Here is a 24,746-nt window from a genome sequence, read left to right as displayed (position 1 = left end):
AATCACTGAAGCTGGAGACTCATATCTCCCTCACCAACTTTAAGCATCAGCTATCAGAGCAGCTTATAGATCATTGCACCTGTACATAGCCCATCCAACTACCTCACCCCCATATTGTTATTTAGTCTTTTTGTGCTCCTTTGCACCCCAGTACTTGCACATTCATCTTCTGCACATCTATCACTCCAGTGTTTATTTGCTAAATTGTAATTATTTTGCCACTATGGCCTATTTATTGCCTTACCTCCCTAATCTTATTTCATTTGCACACCCTTTATATAGACTCTTCTAGTGTTATTGACTGTACGTTTGTTTATTCCGTGTGTGACTGTTGTTTGTGTTGCACTGCTTTGCTTTATCTTGGCCAGGTCGCAGTTGTAAATGAGAACTTCTTCTCAACTGGCTTACCTGGTTAAATAAAAAAATATAGAGCTAGCGGGATTTTCCATGCACAGGCAGAACAGAGAAGCCATGTCAAAAACAGCTGGTGCGCAATGTCTAATATTAAAGAAGTCTCGAGGTATTGCTCACTTGAGGTAGAGTACCTTATGATATGCTGTAGACCACACTATCTACTAAGAGAGTACTCATCTATATTATTCGTAGCCATCTATTTACCATCACAGACCGATGCTGGCACTAAGACCGCACTCAACCAACTCTAAGGCCACAAGAAAATGCTCATCCAGAAGCGGCGCTCCTAGTGGCCGGGTACTTTAATGCAAGCAAACTTAAATCAGTTTTACCAGCATGTCACGTGCAACCAGATAATTGTTTTTTGTTAAAACATTTTTTTTAAATGACTGTAGACCACCTTTACTCCACACATAGAGATGCATAAAAAGCTGTCCCCCACCCGCCATTTGGCAAATCTGACCATAATTCTATCCTCCTGATTCCAAGGGAAAAACTAAAGCAGGAAGTGCCAGTGACTCACTCAATACAAAAGTGGTTAGATGACGCGGATGCTACGCTTACAAGACTGTTTTGCTAGCACAGACTGGAATATGTTCCAGGATTCATCCAATGCCATTGAGGAGTATACCACCTGTCATCCGCTTCATCAATAAGTGCATCGATGACTTCGTCCCCACAGTGACCGTACGTACATATCCCAACCTGAAGCCATGGATTACAAGCAACATCCGCATCAAGCTAAAGGCTAGAGCTGCCGCTTTCAAGGAGCACTAATCCGGACTCTTAAAAGAAATCCCGCTATGCCCTCCGACGAACCATTAAACTGGCAGTGTCAATACAGGATTAAGATTGAATACTACTACACCGGCTCTGACGCTCGTCAGATGTGTCAGGGCTTGAAAACTATTACGGACTACAAAGGGAAACTCAGATGCGAGCTACCCGGTGAGCTAAATGCCTTTATGCTCGCTTTGAGGACAGCAACACTGAAGCATGCATGAGAGCACCAGCTGTTCTGGATGACTGTGATAACGCTCTCGGTAGCCGATGTGAGCACGTAAATCCTTTATCGAACACCAAGACACGAGACATTAGAAATATACATGTTTGTTTTGATTTTTATTTTGGATACATGGTGTTGCTTTATTCAGTAGTGAGAGACAGACACTGTCATATAGCTTATATTTACAGTATGCTTCACTTGGTTCAAACACACCTCTAGTCAGAACAATGCACTGCTAACAGAGTCTGCTCAACATGTCTGTCTGCCTGTATTACACAGAGAGAGAGAGAGGCACTGGTATGACACTACAGTTACATTAACATTTGAGTTTCATCTCTTAAAACCTTGGTAAAAACATAGTAAAATCCTTAAAACCTTTTATAGCTGCTGAATATTATTCTTAGTCAGACTGAGCTTGACCATGCAAGAACTGCATGAATTAGGTTTACAGATTGGTCTGTTGCATTAAACATCAGCAAGAAACCAGTTCTGTATGCAGTATGTTCAATCTTAAAACAATATAGTGCTGACAGTCTGAAAATGTTTTGCTTATGTCAACAGTGGACTAATGAACCAAATACCAAAATATATTTTTGGGATGTAATTTTTCTTTAAAGCGATGTCCCAGTCAGATGAACTTGTGGATACCATTTTTATGTCTCGGTGTCCAGTATGAAGGAAGTTAGTTTTGCGAGCCAATGCTGATTAGCATTAGCCCATTGACTAGACTTCGTCATTGTGCTAATGCTAGTTAGCAACTTCCGTCAAACTGCATGCAAAGACATAAAAATGGTATCCACAAGTTCAGCCGACTGGGGAAGTAGATAAAGGGCCTCATTGCCAAAATCCCGAAGTATCCCTTTAAGGGCAAATCAACTTGTTAAAATAGAATTTCAGCGTCTGACTTCGATCTCACTTGGAATTATAGGTTTTTGTTATCTATCCAAGGTTTTGTTGGAATGAAAACAATCATAGAATCTTATGAAAAAGCGTTGAGGCATTTATAGTGTGGTCCCGTGTGGCTCAGTTGATAGAGCATGGTGTTTGCAACGCCAGGGTTGTGGGTTCGATTCCCACGGGGGACCAGTACGGGAAAACAAAAAATGTATGAAATGTATGCATTCACTACTGTAAGTCGCTCTGGATAAGAGCGTCTGCTAAATGACTAAAATGTAAATGTACTCATGAACGCTTTTAACAGTCCTGTAATTCCAATCTGATGTTTATCTAAAACATTACAATTAACATTCTCAAGATAAAACTAACCTCGTGGTATGTTATAACATATGTAATTTAGTAAAGTAAAGGTAGCAAGGGGCATGTTATTAGTACCACATTACAAAAAGTCTACCAGTGTTAGACAATTGGCAAAACTCTCAATTAAAAGATATTACTCGCCATAACAAGGATATTACAGTTAAAGTTTGTTGTCCAAAATTCTCACTTTAGTGGGGAACAACCCCAATATACGAACAGATTATAATATTAACAGTTTTGAAGTCAAAACACATGCACTCTGAAAAGATCAGTTTGAATGTAGAGAGAGGTGTTGAAAATACTGACTAAAAAGGTAGTTTTTGAAATTATGCTCAACCCAAACTAAAAGTGTTCTCTTCCCATGGTTTCTTTTGCTGAAAGGTGAGAACTGTAATTATAATGAACAAAAATCTAAAATTAATTCAATAATACAGCAAGGAGAGATATACTCAAGTTCTACATTTGACCAAATAATCATAAATGGTGTCTTCACATAGAGGTACAATAATGGAAAAAAGTAAATTACCAAACAGACCGATAGCAGCTGCCAAATACTGTAGACTTCAGCTTATTATGTCAGCAGGTTAAGAATTGCCATTTTGCCAGATCAGAACTTGTCACATCTTAACCTGGAATAGGACTGCAATAATTTAAGAGAAATAGAATTCAAACTTAATTTTCTAATTGAAAGCATAAGAATGTCACACCCGCTCTGCTTGAGCATGAAAATATAGGAGATAAACTATAGCTGAACCCTGAGGACTCTAAAAAGGGACAGGGGGGCCTCTGAACAGGAAGGAGGTCATTTGTTGTAATTGGGTTTTACATAATAAACCCCACATACCAGTAGCTCAACAGAACACGATAAAACAATTAGAATAGTGGGGGGAAAATGTTCTCTGAAGTGTTGATCTCATGATTAGAGATATCGGGATATGTCTTAAAATCTCTCTATAAAAAGGTTTACGTCTCTCTCTCAAAGCCTGAAGGACAAGACAGACCAACAAGAAGATTTTATGTGCAGCGAGTGCGTCATTTTCTGTTCGGACATCATTTTCTGTTCATTTCCCAACGATTCTACATCTCCAACGTTTGTCGACACCTAGCAGGTGATCTGCAGTGCACAGCCAACGTTCATCTTGGTATGTCTTGTCCATTAAACACTGTCCTGTTCCGTTTTAGGTGTCATACGCTGGCTGTTCCTCAATGAACACAGCGTGTCTGTTGTTGCTTACCCTGCTGCCCAGACAGGACACGTCCAGACAGGAGACCCCGAGGGCTATCAGACACTGCCACGTCTGTAGACACACAGAGAGGGGAGGTGGTCAGAAGAGGGTCACTGTACTCCCTATAATAGTCTACAATCCATCTTTCCAAACCATATCCCTGCATTCAGTATCTAGTATTCCACATCGAAAGGTAGCCTCTTTATTTGGGAATTGATCTACAGTGTTGTATGCTTATCTAACCCAGTCCATGCCATTATAATGACTACTACAGTAACTCACCAGGTAGCACACAAAGCTTAGGTAGGCTATGCAGAGCAAGGCCACCAGCACGTAGAGCGCCACACTGTTCAGGCTGGTCACGTAGACCACCACAAAGTACATGTTTATGGCACAGACCACCAGGATGACCACCCCTCCGCCAATCTTCCACACCCTCAGGAGCACAGTCACAGACGAGACGGTTAGGCATCACAATGATAAATTGTCACTCATCACATTTATTAGTTGGTCGATCAGTGAAAATACAGAAACAAATCTGACTACGTCCCAAATGGCACCCTATTCCCTACAGAATGCACTAGGTATGGCACTATGTAGGGAATAAGGATCCATTTGAGATGCATCCCCCGTCACCACATTTATTCATTTGTTGGTCTATCAGTGCAAATACAGAAGCAATCTTCAGTGTTATATGGGTTGAGGGTTACGGTGACTCACAGTCCATTAGCAAAGTCATCCATGATGGATGTCAGACTGGTGAAGGTCAGGATGGGGATCAGAGCAAACGGCAGCTGTGGAACAAAGAGAGACGGTAAGAACTGACAACATTCAGTCCCCTTCAATAGCTTTTAATACATGCATCAGTATAAAAACCCCAAAGACTCCCAGCCAGCCCAGAGTAGCTGCTACCCCTCTCTCTAACCTGCAGTCCCTAGCCCAAGTCTTCACTCTCTCCGTCCTGCACCCTTCTCCTCTCTAATCAATCAAATATATTTATATATTTTTACATCAGCCGATGTCAAAGTGCTATACAGAAACCGAGCCTAAAAACCGCAAACAGCAAGCCCTGTCTCTTCCCTTTCTCTGCATGTCCCCAGACCCCTTCGGCATTCCAAATGGCAACCTATTCCCCATTTTGTGCACTACTTTTGATAGGGCTCTGGTCATGTCTTCTCTCTGACCTGCATGCTCTGCAATACGTTGAGGAAGTCGTTCATGCCCGTTAGGTGCTGCACGTCCTGAAAGATGGCCACCAGCAGGGTGGGGAAAATGGCGATGGAGCGGGTGAGAAGCACCCGGGCAAAACGGGACCAACGCAGGTTCAGGAAACCCTGAGGCAGGGGAAGACAGAGAAAATAGTCAACATACAGACAAACACACATCCCTACTGACAAAACCCTGAGGTGTTTACATACAAAACACCAACACACGAATACACAAGGATTGACTTAAAGGTTAACAATACAATGTGCACTCTCACATACACAAACACGGTAGTTGGGTACTTGTGCACGCTCACCTCCATGACAAACTGGCCAGAGTAAGTGCCTGTCATGGTGGAGCTCTGTCCTGCAGCCAGGATCCCGATGGCCCAGATGTAGAGGGCCGCAGGGCCAAAGAAACAACCCAGCACCACCCCCTGTATTGAGTGAGAGATTGTAGAAGTTCCCTCCATGGATATTCATATTATCAACACCAAACAAAATGTTCATTTCATGGCAAAATGATTGACTGAGATTGCAGGTATATACAGTATCAAAGTGATTTCATATCACAGGTTATGTAGATTGTTGTTAATCCTTAAAAGATGTACCCCTTTGAAGATGTCCACCTGTAGCGTGCTGTTGTCCAGAGGGAAGAGGTCTGTGTGAGGACTGCCTGATGCATTACATTTTGCATTCTGTGACACACAGAGAAGAACAGCAGCACATCACAAACAAGGGAGGTCACTGGTTTAGAGGTGCCATACTGATGCTATATTACTGTATAAACCATCTGTAAAGGATTGTTACAGTCTGAGACAAGGAGTCATGCTGGGTTTGGTTCGTCATTATACCCACCACCTCAATGTTGGTTTTGTCGTAGAAGGCCTCAGCAAACACTGCTACAACAAAGACGTTGATGAGGAAGGAGATGAAGAGAGCGATAGTTGACTCGATGAAGTAGTATTTGTTGGCCTCCTTCACCTCCTTCTTGTTCCCACGATCTATTTGCCGAGACTAGACAATAAAATATCATTAAAATTAATGAATTAAAATATAATCACAAGTCCTGTGACATTGTACTTTCTGTTTTTTTGGCCCAAAAATTGATAAATGATTATGTTCCAATCGTTACCAATATTTTATGTCGTAGTAAAGGTCCATGACGACCCTCTACTATGTCATAGTGAAGATCTTTGACTCAGTACTATGTCATACTATAGAGGAGTGTAAGACTTTCACTGTGTCATAATGCAAGAGACCTACCTTGACGAGGGCAGAGTGCAGGTAGATGTTATGGGGCATGATGACTGCTCCTACGATGCCCACAGCCTGCTCCATCTGGGCAGAATCACAGTTCTCACAGTACGGCAGAAACATCCCCTTCAGCAGCTCCCCCTGGTCCGGACGCACCATCACATACTACAGGCACACACACACACACACACACACACACACACACACGTGATGGCAGTCAGACACACAAATTCAGAAGAAAAAAAGCTGCGCTATATACTATAAAAACCAGCTGGCAGGTTTACAGAAGGGGATTTTTTATTTTTACAGATGAACACAGGGAAAAGCTTGTTCTTACCTCATACCCAAAGCTTACAGCCATGATGGTGATGAGAAGCCCAAAGAAGGCTTCAAGTTTCCTCAAGCCTAAAAAACAAAAGTCGGAAATCAGTTTGAAACACGCCCAGACAGAAATGCACACACACACGTACCCAAGCACTTAAAATCACAGACATCTTAATGTGTTGAAGAAACACTCACCATATTTATCTAGAAAAAGGAACACAAAGGTGTCAATGATGGTGATGAGGACACCTCCCCAAAGTGGAATCCTGGTAGAGAGCAAACAACAATGTTAGTTTGAACCCAATACATTGACCTCTAGAGCGCCCATTGTATGCCTTTGTCAGCTTCCCAAATGTCACCCTATATAGTGCACTACTTTTGAACAGGGGGCACTATATAGGGAATAGGGTGTCATTTGGGACGCACACTTTGTGTAATGTAGTAAAGTGTGGCTTGGTTGGGCGCTGGCGGGTGGTACTGTAGCTACCTGCCCATAGAGAGGAGGTTGAAGGCGATGGCACAGCCGATGACCTCCTGCATGTCTGAGCCGATGATGGCCAGCTCCACCATCAGCCACAGGATAATACGAGGAACCTTGGACGGGATGGAGGTGTGAAGAACAACACTGGATATAACACATAGCAATCACATTCAATTCATTTAAACCAAGCCCTTCTATATGGTGTAGGGCGAGGGAGGGTTACTCACAGTGGGGTACTGGCGGTTGCAGACCTCTGCGAGGTGCATCCCTGTGACGACCCCCAGGCGTGCAGCCAGTCTCTGCAGGAGGAGGCCGATGATGGTGGCCCCCAACAATACCCACAGGAGCTGAGAGAGCGAGAGGGGGCAACAAAATAATGGTGATGAAGCATGGGAGTAAATTAGTAAATGAAATATAACCAAGAGCAAAGAGACCAGATGTAATAGGGAATGCTGATTATAGAATAAAACATTACTGTCCAACCGGAGATAGAACTTTGCCTTTGAGTAAATTACTTGTCTTCGAATTGAGCATGGTTCCGAAACCTCTACAGTTGCACCATTGAAAGCATCTTGACTGGCTACATCGCCGCTTAGTTTGCCAACGGCTTGGCATCCAACCGCAAGGCGCTAGAGGGTAGTGCGTATGGCCCAGTACGTCACTGAGGCCGAGCTCCCTGCCATCCAGGACCTCTATACCAGGCGGTGTCAGAGGAAGGCCCTAAAAACTGTCAAAGACTCCAGCCACCCAAGACCGATTGTTCTCTCTGCTACCGCACAGCAAGCTTGACCGATGCACCAAGTCTGGAACCAACAGGACCCTGAACAGCTTCTACCACCCCCAAGCCAAATATGATATATTTGACAATAAAAATCACAATACATCACACGTGGATACATTGCAAATCAAGGATAAAAGAAATTGTTTAGAAACATATGTTAACATTAATCAATGAACAACAAATGAAAGATGGAAAACAAATGGAGTTGGAGGCAGTTCGGAAAACTCTGTATGGCTTGAGAGGGAGCATCAAATGGTACAGTACAGCCAGGGAGAAAGTTGGTCTGTCAGTCAAGCCAGAAGCTCTCCATCAGGGTCCATCCCTTTGTCCGAAGTTCCCAGTTCCTTCATAGTAGCCGCTCCTCCATAGGTACCTGATCCTCCATTGCCGACAGTGTAGCACCCACCTGGGTGACGCTTCTACTGCAGTAAAGCACCAGAAAAAAAAAATCAACTACACATCAGCAGTGGTCAGGTACAGAACTAAGCCAACCTCGGCGTGAGCTTTGGTTGTGAATGGTATGAACTTTGAACTTATTCACTACAGAAGTGATACTTCCTAGCCGTTGAGTTAGCAGCGGCCGCTGTAGACGTGGGCTAGGAAAGGACAGATCCAGTCTAACACAGACGAAGATAGTACAACGTATCCACTTTACCACCATTGACATTCTTCCGAGGACAGGAAGATCTGTTGGCCAACCCGGCCAGCATCTACGACCAATCTACCGAAGCGCAGCTCAGAGTAAATATTTATTGCATTTTCCTTTTCCAAATGGGCGGTCATTTAGAATGCATAAGATTCTGTATTTACAATAGCATAGCTGTTTTTGTTCCTCAGTCTTCCCGCTCTTTCATTCAAGCCCAACCCCCTTTCTTTGTGTAACAAGCCGCCATGTCGGCTCCGTCCACCAGGGACGTTTTCTGTATGACATTTGTATTCTGTGTATATGCAATTCTGTGTGATTAGTTAGGTATTTAGTAAATAAATAATTAAACCCAATTTTGCATTGCTGATTCAACTTGTTAGCCAGGGTTCGTGAAGATAACCAAGAATTTACAACTTTCATTATGAGACTGAAATAAGGTGAGGATTGAGATGACAGCTACCGATGTAAAATATTACTAAGTCTTAAGAGTTTATTCAGAAGATAATGGCTCTATAAACGTTCTTCCGTGGTGCCCCGACTTTGTAGTTAATTACATTTACATGATTAGCTTAATCAGGTAATATTAATTACAGAGAAAGGATTTTATAGAATAGCATGTCATATCACTTAATCCGGCATAGCCAAAGACACAACAATATTATGGCAAGAACAGCTAAAATAAGCAAAGAGAAACAACAGTCCATTACTTTCAGACATGAAGGTCAGTCAAGCCGGAACATTTCAATAACTTTGAAAGTTTCTTCAAGTGCAGTCGCAAAAACTATCAAGCGCTATGATGAAACTGGCTCTCATGAGGACCGCCACAGGAAAGGAAGACCCAGAGTTACCTCTGCTGCAGAGGATAAGTTCATTAGAGTTACCAGCCTCAGATATTGCATCTCAAATAAATGCTTCAGAGTTCAAGTAACAGACACATCTCAACATCAACTGTTCAGAAGAGACTGCGTGAAATCAGGCCCTCATGGTCAAATTGCTGCAAAGAAACCACCACTAAAGGACACCAATAAGAAGAAGAAACTTGCTTGGGCCAAGAAACACGAGCAATGGACATTAGACCAGTGGAAATCTGTCCTTTGGTCTGGAGACCAAATTTGAGATTTTTGGTTTCAACCGCCATGTCTTTGTGAGACGTAGAGTAGGTAACCAGATGATCTCCGCATGTGTGGTTCCCATCGTGAAGCATGGCGGTGGTGTGATGGTGCTTTGCTGGTGACACCATCTTATTTATTTAGAATTCAAAAGGCACACTTAACCAGCATGGCTACCACAGCATTCTGCAGCGATACACCATTCCATCTGGTTTGCGCTTAGTGGGCCTATCATTTGTTTTTCCAACAGGACAATTACTCAACACACCTCCAGGCTGTGTAAGGGCTATTTGACCAAGGAGGAGAGTGAAGGAAAAGCAGCCAACAAGTGCTAAGAATGTGGGAACTCCGACTGTTGGAAAAGCATTCCAGGTGATGCTGGTTGGGAGAATGCCAAGTGTGGAAAGCTGTCAAAAGGGTGGCTTCTTAGAATAAATGTAGTAACCAAAAAAAAAAGAGAGTTAAAAAAAAATATCTTTTAGATTATTCAATGTGTTACTTCACAGGTTTGGTGTCTTCACTATTATTCTACAATGTAGAAAATAGTCAAAATAAAAGAAAAACTCTTGAATGAGTAGGTGTGTCCAAACTTGACTGTTACTGCAAGTATTCAGCCCTTTTACTTAGTACTTTGTTGAAGCATCTTTGGCAGCAATTACAGCCTCGAGTCTTCTTGGTTTTGACTCTACAAGCTTGGCACACCTGTATTTGTGGTGTGCCAAGTTTCTCCCATTCTCTGTAAATCCTCAAAAGCTCTGTCAGGTTGGATGGGGAGCATCGGCTGCACAGCTATTTTCAGGTCTCTCCAGAGATGTTTGATTGGGTTCAAGTCCGGGCAACTCAAGGACATTCAGAGTCTTGTCCCGGAAGCCACTCCTGCATTGTCTTGGCTGTGTGCTTAAGGTAGTTGTCCGGTTGGAAGGTGAACCTTCTGAGGTCCTGAGCGCTCTGGAGCAGGTTTTCATCAAGGATCTCTCTGTACTTTGCGCAGTTCATCTTTGCCTCGATTATGACAACTCTCCCAGTCCCTGCTGCTGAAAAACATCCCCACAGCATGATACCACCACCATGCTTCACCGTAGGGATGGTGCCAGGATTCCTCCAGATGTGACGCTTCGCATTCAGGCCAAGGAGTTTAATCTTGGTGTCATCAGACCAGAGAATCTTGATTCTCATGGTCTGAGTCTCCTTTAGGTGCCTTTTGGCAAACTCCAAGTGGGCTATCATGTGCCTTCTACTGACGAGTAGCTTCCGTCTGGCCTGATAGGTGGAGTGCTGCAGAGATGGTTGTCCTTCTGGAAGGTTCTTCCATCTCCACAGAGGAACTCTGGAGCTCTGTCAGAGTGACCATCGGGTTCTTGGTCACATCCCTGACCAAGGCCCTTCTCCCCCGATTGCGCAGTTTGGCCAAGGGGCCAACTCTAGGAAGAGTCTTGGTGGTTCCAAACTTCTTGGGGACCTTCAATACTGCAGACATTTTTTGGTAACCTTACCTCAACAAAATCCTCTCTCTGAGCTCCACGGACAATTCCTTTGACCTCATGGCTTGGTTTTTGCTCTGACACGCACTGTCAACTGTGGGACCTTATATAGACAGGTGTGTGCCTTTCCAAATCAAGTCCAATCAATTTAATTTATCACAGGTGGACTCCAATCAAGTTTTGGAAACATCTCAAGGATGATCAATGGAAACAGGATGCAGCGGAGCTAAATTTCCAGTCTCATAGCAAAGAGTCTGAATACTTATGTAAATAAGGTATTTCTAAAAACCTGTTTTCGCTTTGTCATTAGGTGGTATTGTGTGTAGATTGAGGACATAAAATTTGTTTTAAATAAGACTAACGCAACAAAATGTGAAAAGGGGTCTGAATACTTTGAATGCACTGTACATATCTACCACAATTACCTCGTACACCAGCACATCAACTCGGTATTTGTACCCCATGTATATAGCCAAGTTATCGTTACTCATTGTGTATTAATTATTACTTTTCTATTATTTCTCCATTTTTCTTTCTCTAAATTGTTAGGAAGGGCCCGTAAGTAAGCATTTCACTTTTGGTCTACACCTGTTGGTTACGAAGCACGTGACGAATAACATTTTATTTGACTTTGTATCCCTGTCCCTTGAAGATTTGTGTTCACCTTAAAGCCAGCTTTAGCTCCAGACTGCAGGTCGGACTCGATGTTCCCTGGGTCAAGATAGGCGATGCTCATCAGGAAACCTGGTCCTGTAAAGGCCCAGAGTTTACGGAAACTGAACATCTGAAAAGAGAGGATCACAAATATTACAATCAACGCCTTAAAATAAATCTTAGCATTATCTGTCATTGAAGTTATAATTTCTAAATTATTCTATACTAATAGTATCTTTGTGGATCACTTTATTCAGGTCATAAACTTAAGGTAATATGCTCTTTGAGGTCATATGCCCTTAGAAGATAGGCCCTGTGATGTCACTGACCCTGTGAGGTAATAATAATTCCTGTGATGCCATTGGCTCTATGTCTCAATAACTGTGATGTAATATACAGTACCCGTCAGAAGTTGACACTACCCATTCAAGGGTTTCTTTATTTGTACCATTTTCTACATTATATAATAATAGACATCAAAACTATGAAATAACACACATGGAATCATGTAGTAAGCAAAAAAAGTGTTAAACAAAACATAATATATTTTATAGCCACCCTTTGCCACGATGACAGCTGTGTACACTCCTGGCATTCTCTCAACCAACTTCATGGAGGTAGTCACCTGGAATGCATTTCAAATAACAGGTGTGCCTTGTTTATTTGTGGAATTTCTTTCCTTCTTAATGCGTTTCAGCCAATCAGTTGTGTTGTGACAAGGTAGGGGGTATACAGAACATATCCCTATTTGGTAAAAGGCAAAGTCCATATTATGGCAAGAACAGCTCTAACAAGCAAAGAGAAATGACAGCCCATCATGACTTTAAGACATGAAGGTCAGTTAAGCCGGAACATTTCAAGAACTTTGAAAGTTTCTTCAAGTGCAGTCGCAAAAACCATCAAGCGCTATGATGAAACTGGCTCTCAAGAGGACCGCAACAGGAAAGGAAGACCAAGAGTTACCTCTGCTGCAGAGGATAAGTTCAGTAGAGTTAACTGCAACTCAGATGGCAGCCCAAATAAATGCTTCACAGAGTTCAAGTAACAGACATATCAACATCAACTGTTCAGAGGAGACTGCGTGAATCAGGACTTCATGGTCGAATTGCGGCAAAGAAACCACTACTAAAGGACACAAATAAGAAGAAGAGACTTGCTTGGGCCAAGAAACACAAGCAATGGACATTAGAACGGTGGAAATCTGTCCTTTGGTCTGAGGAGTCTAAATTTTAGATTTTTGGTTCAGTAGGTGAACGGATGATCTCCGCATGTGTGGTTCCCACCGTGAAGCATGCAGGTGGAGGTGTGATGGTGCTTTGCTCATGACACTGTCGTTGATTTATTTAGGATTCAAGGCACACTTAACCAGCATGGCTACCACAGCATTCTGCAGCGATATGCCATCCCATCTGGTTTGCACTTGGTGGGACTCTCATTTGATTTTCAATAGGACAATGACCCAAGAACACACCTCCAGGCTGTGTAAGGGCTATTTGACCAAGGAGAGTGATGGAGTGCTGTATCAGATGACCTGGCGTCCACAATCACCCGACCTCAACCCAATTGGAAAATAAATGGGATGAACTGAAAGCATGTTCATCCTACCAATGGGACATTAAAAACTGTTAAACTACAGGACTGTTTTGCTAGCACAGACTGGAATATGTTCCGGAATTTTTCCGATGGCATTAAGCAGTACACCACATCAGTCACTTGCTTTATCAATAAGTGCATCGAGGACGTCGTCCCCACAGTGACGGTATGTACAAACCCCAACCAGAAGCCATGGACTACAGGCAACATTCAAGCTTAAAGGGTAGAGCTGCCGCTTTCAAGGAGAGGGACTAACCCGGAAGACTATAAGAAATCCCGTTATGCCCTCCGACGAACCATTAAACAGGGAAGCGTCAATATAGGACTAAGATTGAATCTTACTACACCGGCTCCGACGCTCGTCAGATGTGGCAGGGCCTGCAAACTATTACAGACTACAAAGGGAAGCACAGCTGAGAGCTGCCCAGTGACACGAGCCTACCAGACAACCAAAATAACTTCTATGCTCGCTTTGAAGCAAGTAACACTGAAACACGCATGAGAGCACCAGCTGTTCCGGACAACTGTGATCACGCTCTCCAGAGCCAATGTGAGTAAGACCATTGAACAGGTTAACATTCACATGGCTGCAGGGCCAGACGGATTACCAGGACGTGTACTCTGAGCATGCGCTGACCAACTGGCAAGTGTCTTCACTTACATTTTTAACCTCTCCCTGTCCGAATCTAATACTAACAACTTTCAAGCAGACCACCATAGTCCCTGTGCCCAAGAACACTAAGGTAACCTGCCTAAATGACTACCGACCCGTAGCACACACGTCTGTAGCCATGAAATGCTTTGACAAGCTGGTCATGGCTCACAACACCATTATCCCAGAAACCCTAGACCCACTCCAATTTGCATACTGCACAAACATATCCACAAATGATGCAATCTCTATTGCACTCCACACTGCCCTTTCACACCTGAACAAAAGGAACACCTTTGTGAGAATGCTATTCATTGACTTCAGCTCAGCATTCAAGTGACCTCAAAGCTCATCACTAAGCTAAGGACCCTGGGACTAAACACCTCCCTCTGCAACTGGATCCTGGACTTCCTGAGGGGCCGCCCCCAGGTGGTAAGGGTAGGTAACAACACATCCGCCACTCTGATCCTCAACACGGGGGTCCCTCAGGGGTGCGAGCTCAGTCCCCTCCTGTACTCCCTGTTCACTCATGACTGCACAGCCAGGCACTACTCCAACACCATTATTAAGTTTGCTGATGACACAACAGTGGTAGGCCTGATCACCGACAACGATGAGACAGCCTATAGGGAGTAGGTCAGAGACCTGACCTTTGGTGCAAGGACAACAACCTCGCCCTCAACGTGGTCAAGACAAAGGAGATGATTGTGGACTACAGGAAAAGGAGGAGGACCGAGCACACCCCCATTCTCATCGACAGGGCTGTAGTGGAGCAGGTTGAGAGCTTCAAGTTCCTTGGCGTCTATATTAACAAACTAACATGGTCCAAGCACACCAAGACAGTAGTGACGAGGGCACGACAAAGCTTATTCCCCCTCAGGAGACGGAAAAGATTTGGCATGGGTCCTCAGATCCTCAAAAGGTTTTACAGCTGCACCATTGAGAGCATCCTGACTGGTTGCGTCACTGCCTGGTATTGCAACTGCTCGGGCTCCGACCGCAACGCACTACAGAGGATAGTGCGTACGGCCCAATACATCACTGGGCCAAGCTTCCTGCAAACCAGGACCTATATACCAGGCGGTGTCAGAGGAAGGCCCAAACAATTGCCAAAGACTCCAGCCACCCTAGTCAGACTGTTCTCTCTGCTACAGCACGGCAAGCCATACCGGAGCGCCAAGTCTAGGTCCAAGAGGCTCCTAAACAGCTTCAGCCCCCAAGCCATAACACTCCTGAACATCTAATCAAATGGATCCACAGAGTATTTGCATTGCCTTCCCCCACCTGGAACGCTGCCGCTACTCTGTTATATCTATGCATAGTCACTTTACCTATACCTACATATTACCGCGACATCAGTGCCCCCACATATAGTACCCTGTATATAGCCCCGCTATTGTTATTTACTGCTGCTCTTTAGTCATTTGTTCTTATTTTTGGGGGGCCATTTCCTTAAAACTGCATTGTTGATTAAGGGCTTGTAAGTAAGCATTCCACTGTAAGGTCTACACCTGTTGTATTCGGCACCTGTGCCAAATACAATTGGATTTGATTGATGGTTTGGGATAAGTTGGACCGCAGAGTGAAGGAAAAGCAGCGAACAAGTGCTCAGCATATGTGGGAACTCCTTCAAGACTTTTGGAAAAGCATTCCTCATGAAGCTGGTTGAGAGAATGCCAAGAGTGTGCAAAGCTGTCATCAAGGCTAAGGGTGGCTACTTCGAATAATCTAAATTATAAAATATATTTTGATTAACACTGTTTTGGTTACTACATGATTCCATGTGTTATTTCATAGTTCTGATGTCTTCACTATTATTCTTACTGTAGAAAATAGTAAAAAGAAAAGAAAACCCCTTGAATGAGTTGGTGTGTTCAAACTTTTGACTGGTACTGTATTTTATAAGGTCATAATTGCCCATGTGATGCCATAGGCTCTGGGTTTATCTGTGTGAGGTCATAGACCTTGACGTCATAACCCCTGTGATACCATAGGCTCTGTGAGTTAATACTTATTGTGATGTCATAGACCCTGAGATCATAGGCTCTGTGTTAATAATCCCTTAGATGTTTCTAGGCTGTGTTAATAATATGTGCGAGGTCCTGGGCTCTGTTTTAATAATCCCTGTGAGGTCATAGGCCACATGGCCTCAGTACCTGGGTGACATCCTCTGGAATGGGCACCTTCTCCTCAAAGTATGTGGAGAAGGGCTCGTCGTCTGAGGCCGGAGGGGAGGTGGAGCTGTACAGGCCCTGGGTGCTCTGGATGACCCCATTCTCCTGAGGAGGTTCGTCTGTGTGAGAGTGAGAGAGTGAGTGAGTGACATGAAAACAACAACTGTGATCACATGACCCTGAGCAATATGAAGAGAGATTCTATTCTACCCACACTCTTCCCATGGCCAAGTCATTTGTTCCATACCATTTGCGTCGAGGCAAGCAACACTGAAGCATGCATGAGACAATCAGCTGTTCTGGACGACTGCGTGATCACGCTCTCTATAGCCGATGTGAGTTAGACCTTTGGGACTAAACACCTCCCTCTGCAACTGGATCCTGGACTTTGACGGGCCGCCCCCAGGTGGTAAGGGTAGGTAACAACACATCTGCCACGCTAATCCTCAACACCGGGGCCCCTCAGGGGTGCGTGCTCAGTCCCCTCCTGTACTCCCTGTTCACCCATGACTGCACGGCCAGGCACGACTCCAACACCATCATTACATTTGCTGACGACACAACAGTGGTAGGCCTGATCACCGACAACGATGAGACAGCCTATAGGGAGGAGGTCAGAGACCTGGCAGTGTGGTGCCAGGATAACAACCTTTCCCTCAACGCGATCAAGACAAAGCAGATGATTATGGACTACAGGAAAAGGGAGGGCCGAGCACGCCCCCATTCTCATCGACGGGCTGTAGTGGAGCAGGTTGAGAGCTTCAAGTTCCTTGGTGTCCACATCACCAACAAACTAACATGGTCCAAACACACCAAGACAGTCGTGAAGAGGGCATGACAAAGCCTATTCCTCCTCAGGAGTCTAAAAAGATTTGGCATGGGTCCTCAGATCCTCAAAAAGTTCTACAGCTGCACCATCGAGAGCATCCCGACTGGTTGCATCACCGCCAGAAGGTAGTGCGTACGGCCCAGAACATCCCTGGGGCCAAGCTTCCTGCCATCCAGGACCTCTATACCAGGCATGTCAGAGGAAGGACCAAACAATTGCCAAAGACTCCAGCCACCCGAGTCATAGACTGTTCCCTCTTCTACCACACGGCAAGCGGTACAGGAGCGCCAAGTCTAGGTCCAAAAGGCTTCTTAACAGCTTCTACCCCCAAGCCATAAGACTCCTGAACAGCTAATCAAATGGCTACCCGGACTATTTGCATTGTCCCCCCTTTAACGCTGCTGCTACGCTGTTTATTTTCCATACATAGTCACTTTACCTACATGTACATATTACCTCAATCACCTCGACTAACCGGTGCCCCCATACATTGACTCTGTACCGGTACCCCCTGTATAAAGCCTCACTACTGTTATTTTATTGTTACTCATTAATTATTTTTATTTTTTATACTTCAGTTTATTTTAGTAAATAGTTATAAGAAAATAAAATAGTTAAGGGCTTGTAAATAAGCATTTCACGCTAAGGTCTTCACCTGTTGTATTCGGCACATGACACAAATAAAATTTGATTCAGCAGCAGATTAAAGCAGACATTCATTGGCAACCTTGCCACAGTCAAGAGATTGAAAGCCATACTTTCAGTATCTACTAGTTATCTATATAGTCACTTGTAAGCATGTACAACTAATGACAGAAGCGTTTGCCAACTTCAACAATAAACACATTAAAGTCCCCTGTAAAGAGCGTGTCAATCAACTCTCTGAACCCAGCTGAGTCTCCAGGAAGGGCCAACAAACCTGTTTTATGACACATTTTGAAACACTTCAGGTTATAAAGTAAAGGATACATAATGTAAAACATTTTTTACAATATTTTTGTTGTCACATACACCGGATAGGTGCAGTGAAATGTGTTGTTTTACTGGGTCAGCCATAGTAGTACGGCGCCCTTGGAACACATCGGCTGATTTCTCACCTTGTTGGCTCTGCCATTCGAACCTGTGACCTATCCTTTACCAGACCAATGCTCTAACCGCTAGGCTACCTGCCACCCAATAGCTTAATCGAAAGTGACATTTTTCTCTTTCAATGCACCTTTTACATGAATAAGCTACATCATAGCTCTGAAAAGTAGGCTAAACAAAGAGCAATACTATGTCTATTTGCATAACAGGTTAAATATGAACAGACTGATCACATGAATTTTCACATCATATGAATCAAAAGCCCACCAATCATGTCATTACACAAGAATTCTAGACCCTTAATGCATCCTCCTCCTCACACTAACAGTGTACTACTCTACCGATGGTCTGATACAATGATCTGTACTTACTCAGGTTGGAATGTTCATTGGGCTTCTCTTCCTTCATCTCCCAAAGGTTCCTCTCTCACTACGGTCTATTTGGGTCCAAGTCTACTTCTTCTAACAGGAGCGTTGCTTACATAGGCTATATGTAGCCTACCTCACTGAATGTCTCAATAATGTCCTAGTTCAATACACAAGTCACTCAGGATGACAAAGACTAACTTACTACCCCATTTCCCTTCAACCCATGGAAAGAAAGCTTGGTCACAACCTCCTGATTTCTATTATTGCCACATCATCACCCCCCTCTACACGCACAAAAACAGTCATGCAAGAACATGACAACACATCCCTTCTAAGTCCAAGGCACAAGTCACTAAATTGAAAACCATGACCAAGCTGTTTCCCCAAAGAGCACAGTGACACTTTAGAAAAGGGTTAGAGAGAGTTAGAGAGTTATTTTTTCTACAATGTATTGTGTATACTGGCATAGAGCCTATAGCGTACCATGTGTGCTGAGCTGACCACAGTAAGGCGTGGGAGTTAGTGTGGTGGAGTGTCTTGTTTCTGTTAACGTTACCTTCCAGGAGGTCGGCTTCCCGCTCTGTCTCCATCAGTGTGTCGGGGTTAAAGGGGGGAGGAGGGGGAGCTTTGGAAACGCAGGGACTGGAGATCTGTCTGGAAACAGGCAACTGAAATTAAACTAAATATTAAGAGAAATATATATAATACAACACTGCAGAGACCAGTAACACTTATTTGGGGTTTGAAAAAAAGTACGCTTCCATCTCTATCCTTAATTCCTGACCAATTAAACTCTGGTCATTGTGGGTATCTGCAGGCTGTCACTCCAGTCACCCACTGAGTCACAGAAGGATCAGTGTTAGTAAACAGTTGGTTTGGTATTTTATTAGGATCCCCATTAGCTGTTGCAAAAGCAGCAGCTACTCTTCCTGGGGTCCACACAAAACATGAAACATAATACAGAACATAATTTGACAAGAACAGCAAGGACAGAACTATATATATATATATATATATATATTTTTTTTTTAAAGGCACACGTAGCCTACATATCAATGCATACACACAAACTATCTAGGTCAAATAGAGGAGAGGCGTTGTGCCGCGAGGTGTTGCTTTATCTGTTTTTTTAAAACCAGGTTTGCTGTTTATTTAGGAATATGAGATGGAAGTAAGTTCCAAGCAGTAAGGGCTCTATATAATATTGTACATTTTCTTGAATTTGTTCTGGATTTAGGGAAAAGACCCCTGGTGGCATATCTGGTAGGATAAGTGTGTGTCAGAGCTGTGCGTATGATGACAATGCAAACAATTTGGGATTTTCAACACAATGTTTCTTATAAAAATAAGAAGTGATGCAGTCAGTCTCTCCTCAACTCTTAGCCAAGAGAGACTGGCATGCATAGTATTTATATCAGCCCTCTGATTACAATGAAGAGCAAAACGTGCCGCTCTGTTCTGGGCCAGCTGCAGCTTAACTAGGTCTTTCCTTGCCGCACTGGACCACACGACTGGACAATAATCAAGATTAGACAAAACTAGAGCATGCAGAACTTGCTTTTTGGAGTGTGGTGTCAAAAAAACAAACAGAGCATCTCTATATTATAACAGTGGTTCCCAAACTTTGAGTCGCGCCCAAGGGATCGGTGGGGGGGACGCAAACTCGGCTTTAAACTTACTCTTGAAAGTTTTAAATAGCAGAATGCACAAGATGCAATTTTAAAATTGAGTAGTGCATCATTCGTTCCTTTTGTTATGTTAGTCACTGCAAACCTTAGAGAGCTATTTATAACTTATCAGATATGTCCAGATCAACTAGCCTATGTCAGCGAATGTTTTTTGGCGGCTTTTTTTTAGCCCATAGATATAGTTGTAATTTTTTTGTCACTCAAATAACATGAGTACACAGACAGGGCAAATGTATAGAATTGCAACAACAAAAATGCTTTAAAACTGCAACATTTTCTTTGCACCTCATGACAAAATGTGTAGAATTGCAGGAAATAAGCTTTAAACCTGCAGTATTATCTCCACCAACAAGACAGGTGTGAACAGTTTGTGTCTTGAACAGTGCTTGTGTCCATAGAAAAATTCCCCAATGCTGTAAGCCCCCCCCAGTGAAAAAGTTTGGGAATACCTGGGTTAGAGTTTCATTTCTTTCCACCATTTCTCCACTTGGGACTAAATACTGCTCTGCCAGAGAAGAGCAGAACCGCTATAGAAAATGGTGAGAGGCTGACTGGTGCATGCTTTCATTTGTAACATTAGACCAGATCTTACACAAGACAAAATAAACTAAACAAAAGTTACCTAGAAAAAAGGTATTCATTACAATGGGAAATAAGCACTCTTGAAACGTGTATCAATAAACCCATGACAGGAGACAACTGATATTGATGCTGCTGAGTAACTAGTTCTGCAACAGCAAAATGACTCAGCAAATGCACATGACTACTTCATTCAAGTTTAGAGTCACATGCACAAGTACAGTGAAACGGCTTTCTAGCAAGCTCTAACCAACAGTGTCGTAATCAATAACAATGTTATACAAAAAATATTACCCTGTGAGAATATTTGGTACAAAAGCCTTAAATTGACCTCAATATGGTCTCTGTGGTTAGAATACATATTATTCAGTAGCCACTGAGCAAATTTCACTTCCCTCAACAAGAAGTCAACAAAAACCTCCTGACATTCACACAGTGTACCTTCAACACTTTACAAATGCCCAAACAAGAAAAATCAGGAGACGCTATCCTGTCAACCTTGGGCAAACACCCCTATCAATGTAAATAAAATGAGTTGTACAACACCTGTGTATATACTCAGTCAAAATTGTCAAATCAGAAGCCCGATCATTCATTCTTCACAAAAAACAGAAGCATGAGACTCAGAAGAATGAGGGGCTGTGAAAGCGTGTAACTATAAAGTCATATGACTTGTTGAAAACTTGGGGTGGGAGAGAGAGAACAGAGTGGGAGCAGATTGCTCTCCACCTAACCTGGGGCCTTTCCTCTCCCCCCTCCTCTCTCTCCAACAGACCTAATCTGTAAAAAACAGCTCACTCTATATCTATGTCACCTCCCTAACGGAACAAAGACCTCGCACACACACCCATCTACCCATCTCTTTTAAGGTATAGCAGCCTAGGAAGAAAACAAACCTTTAGGATATATTCCTCACATGATACAAGGAGTAGGCTTGAAATCAGGAAACAGACATTTCTAGACCAAACTGTTCTGAGGGCTGAATAAATGCCTGTGGCAACAGTCTGGCAAGTTTAGAGCATGTTATAGTTTGCCCAAATCAATGATTAGACCTACATATCTGTCAAACCAAGGTCAGACTGACCATTTTCAGGTCAAATCTCAAAGGTTGTGGTTTAAACAGTAAAGTGATTAAAGGTATTTGATATAAAAACTGTCCATTAATTTCCATCTACACTGCATACACAATATGTATTTATTTTAAGCTGTTTGGTGGCATGGGCTCACTGACATTGAAACCCAGCCAAAACATGGGCTCACTTTGACATTGAAACCCAGTCAATAACAAATGACTAACAAGCAAGTGTTGTTAATAACTGGATAGGAAGGGGGAGCAGAAAGTCTAGACATTTCTATGGCAGCTATCTGAAATGAAGTAAAAGTAAGCATCAAAGGAGTACCATAACAAACCAATGGAATCTGAGCAAAGACGTGATTGTGACTTTCCTTTTTAGCCTGTTTATGATCAATGTAAGAAGTTAGATGAGTAACTACATCAGCCAAATTTCCTGGCTGACCAGTATTCTGACGTCTAGACTAACTAACTGTTATATATCTTAAGAAACATAGATTATCGCCAAAACCTTGGATAGGTAGCTAACTAAACACAGGTAAACTAGCTACATTCCCCGGCTAGCGCTGGAACATTGGGTAACTAACGTTAACATGGACTCTAGCTGGCTAGTTACCAAACGTGTAACTTAGCTAGCTAACGTATGCTGCATTAATAATATAATACTACAAATAAGTGTTATTTAATTTACATAGCTGTCAATTATTTACTGTAAAATGTAAGTAGACAGCTAACTAACTAACCAGCTAGTTAGTTCACTTTGACCTATGATGTGGCAAGCAATTAGCCTAGCTAGCTAGCTTGGATGCCATGGTGTTAGCCGGCTAGCAAGCTAGATGTAAAGTTCAAGTAAAACAAGCACCGGAATGAATGGATCAGCGTCGTCTTACCTGGATATAGCTTATGTACAAAACGTGTGTTCATGTCAATTTAATTAGGTTAAATAACTAATAGATAAACTGACATAACAGTAGGACGGTTTCCATTGACCCAGGTTTATTCGACCAAAGCAATGTCGCAAAAAAAGTCATTGCGACATGTGTAATGGAAACTGCAATTTCTAAAGATCGACAACATTTTTATCCGTTAGACTGAGGTGGATTTTTATTTTGTCTTACTTTCTTCATTGCGACAAATTCTGGAAACTTTTTCCCCCTCGAATAAATAATGATTGCGGAAACATTTGAAGATACACGGGGCACGCGATGTCACCGCGTAACGTAACTATACATCTCCACTCCACGATTCATTCTAAATGCGAAATATTTTTTTTCTAATATAAAAATGTGTCTTTGCAGAACAATGATTGTCCTGACTTTCAAGAATGCCTGAATTGCTTCACCTTGCTTTTCTGGCAATTTTTGTATAGCCTAAATGAGATTATTTGTATTTGTCAAATGCAGCCAAGCATCGATCATCATGTCACCAGAATAAAACTCTCGATATTTATTGGAAATGAGCAACAAGCTCATCTCCTTGCCCCTTCACCACCCTATGAAGTTCACCATTCATTTAATCTGTAGCCTAACTAACTGCATGTTTTCCTGACGAGTCGTAGTGGGAGGCCCACACAAAATGTCGTGACTCCAAATTTACTTTGATATGGTTATTATATCAATATTTTCACATAAAAGCGTTTCTACCGATATATTTAATATAATTATTAATATACGCCTACTGTATGATAGCTAGCAAATGAATTAGTTAACTAAAGTTGTTCCAGCTAGGCAGGCTTTCTGAAGAAGGAACATGTTTTATTTCTACAATTTCCAAAAGATAACACAACAAAAACATATTTACTTTCTACAATACGTGTTTGTGCCGTCATGTGCATTAGAAATTGTGATACTAACTTATTTGCATTCGTTTTTACTTACGCTTGTATGTTGCCTTCTCTATTGACGTTGTTTTTAAGTTTTGGCGGATTTTTCTTAGCGGATGTACAATCGTCGCGAATTTAGTTATGGGGAGTTTTGTACACTCCGTCTACCGTCCAAACACTTAAAATACACACCGTTGTCCAAATGATAAGCCAAGCAAGGGAAGTTTGCAATGTAAGCCCCTCAGCCCTCGTTTTCAGTCGGCTTTGCGAGTGGACAATTATGTTCTCTCCGAGGCCTGAAACTCTCCAATTAGTGATGGGCATTCCGGGTCTTTTCAGTGAGCCGGCTCGTTCGGCTCTGCTCACCAAAAAGAGCCGGCTATTTTGACTCCCAAACGGCTCTTAAAGAAAATATGTTTTGTATTTTTTAAAGTCAAACCGTTTGCGATAGTTTGACTATGATTGGTGTTAAAACAATTCTAATTAAATTGTTAAATGAAATCATACTCTACCTTAACCACAATGTATTTAAAAATGCATTGGTTTGTAATGAAAAAGAATGCTATTAAACATTTGCATTTAAAGTATAACTTTTTAATGTATATAAACAAAGTGCATATAAATGTAACAACTCAAAACGAATACAATCTGAACAACATAATAATAGAATATTGCACCATATCAAAGAAAAATAAATAACAATGTGCAAATCTGCAGCATCCCACTTAAAACAAACTGGTCCCTCTTTTCTCTCTCTTCTTTATTGCCATGTTATAACCAGCAGCACACAGCAATGCTGACCATATTTTGTTATCTGAGAGATTTGCATTCAGAAATGCAAGCTGCCTCACTTTCGAGGGGCTGATGCGGTTTCTTCTCTCAGTAATTATTTGTCCCGCTTTCGAGAAGACCCTCTCAGAGGGAACGGATGTGGCCACTATGCAGAGTCTCCCTGTCATGACTTTAGTAAGCAGTGGATAGACAGAGGGGCTCCTCCAAATAGGATCGGACCTCCATTATGGCATCTGCTGAGGGATTCCTT

At 42.6% G+C, this 24,746-nt stretch overlaps 1 protein-coding gene across 3 annotated transcripts in view; it reads right to left on the bottom strand.

The window, feature by feature from the left end:
* Positions 1-22,933, bottom strand: part of LOC115150446 (natural resistance-associated macrophage protein 2) — a 31,470-nt gene extending 8,537 nt beyond the window's left edge. The window contains exons 1-16 of one of the 3 annotated variants that reach the window (XM_029693743.1): positions 22,773-22,933; positions 19,100-19,197; positions 16,243-16,379; positions 11,852-11,971; positions 7,398-7,517; positions 7,177-7,283; positions 6,885-6,955; positions 6,703-6,770; positions 6,375-6,530; positions 5,967-6,125; positions 5,720-5,806; positions 5,426-5,545; positions 5,088-5,237; positions 4,624-4,697; positions 4,186-4,339; positions 1,518-3,975 (exon numbers count right to left, since the gene is read on the bottom strand). In XM_029693743.1, coding sequence (XP_029549603.1) covers positions 3,856-3,975; positions 4,186-4,339; positions 4,624-4,697; positions 5,088-5,237; positions 5,426-5,545; positions 5,720-5,806; positions 5,967-6,125; positions 6,375-6,530; positions 6,703-6,770; positions 6,885-6,955; positions 7,177-7,283; positions 7,398-7,517; positions 11,852-11,971; positions 16,243-16,379; positions 19,100-19,133 — 1,677 coding nt within the window. In that variant the 5' untranslated portion in view covers positions 19,134-19,197; positions 22,773-22,933 and the 3' untranslated portion in view covers positions 1,518-3,855. Of the gene's footprint in view, positions 1-1,517; positions 3,976-4,185; positions 4,340-4,619; positions 4,698-5,087; positions 5,238-5,425; positions 5,546-5,719; positions 5,807-5,966; positions 6,126-6,374; positions 6,531-6,702; positions 6,771-6,884; positions 6,956-7,176; positions 7,284-7,397; positions 7,518-11,851; positions 11,972-16,242; positions 16,380-18,546; positions 18,936-19,099; positions 19,198-22,772 lie in introns of those variants that run through there. The other 2 variants (XM_029693742.1, XM_029693744.1) reach the window with 2 other exon arrangements.
* Positions 22,934-24,746: the final 1,813 nt, after the last annotated feature.

This window comes from Salmo trutta, chromosome 16 (assembly GCF_901001165.1).
Source record: "Salmo trutta chromosome 16, fSalTru1.1, whole genome shotgun sequence".
Taxonomy (NCBI): Eukaryota; Metazoa; Chordata; class Actinopteri; order Salmoniformes; family Salmonidae; genus Salmo; species Salmo trutta.
The sequence above is the reverse complement of the archived record's forward strand: the minus strand, read 5'-3'. Positions and strand labels throughout refer to the sequence as shown.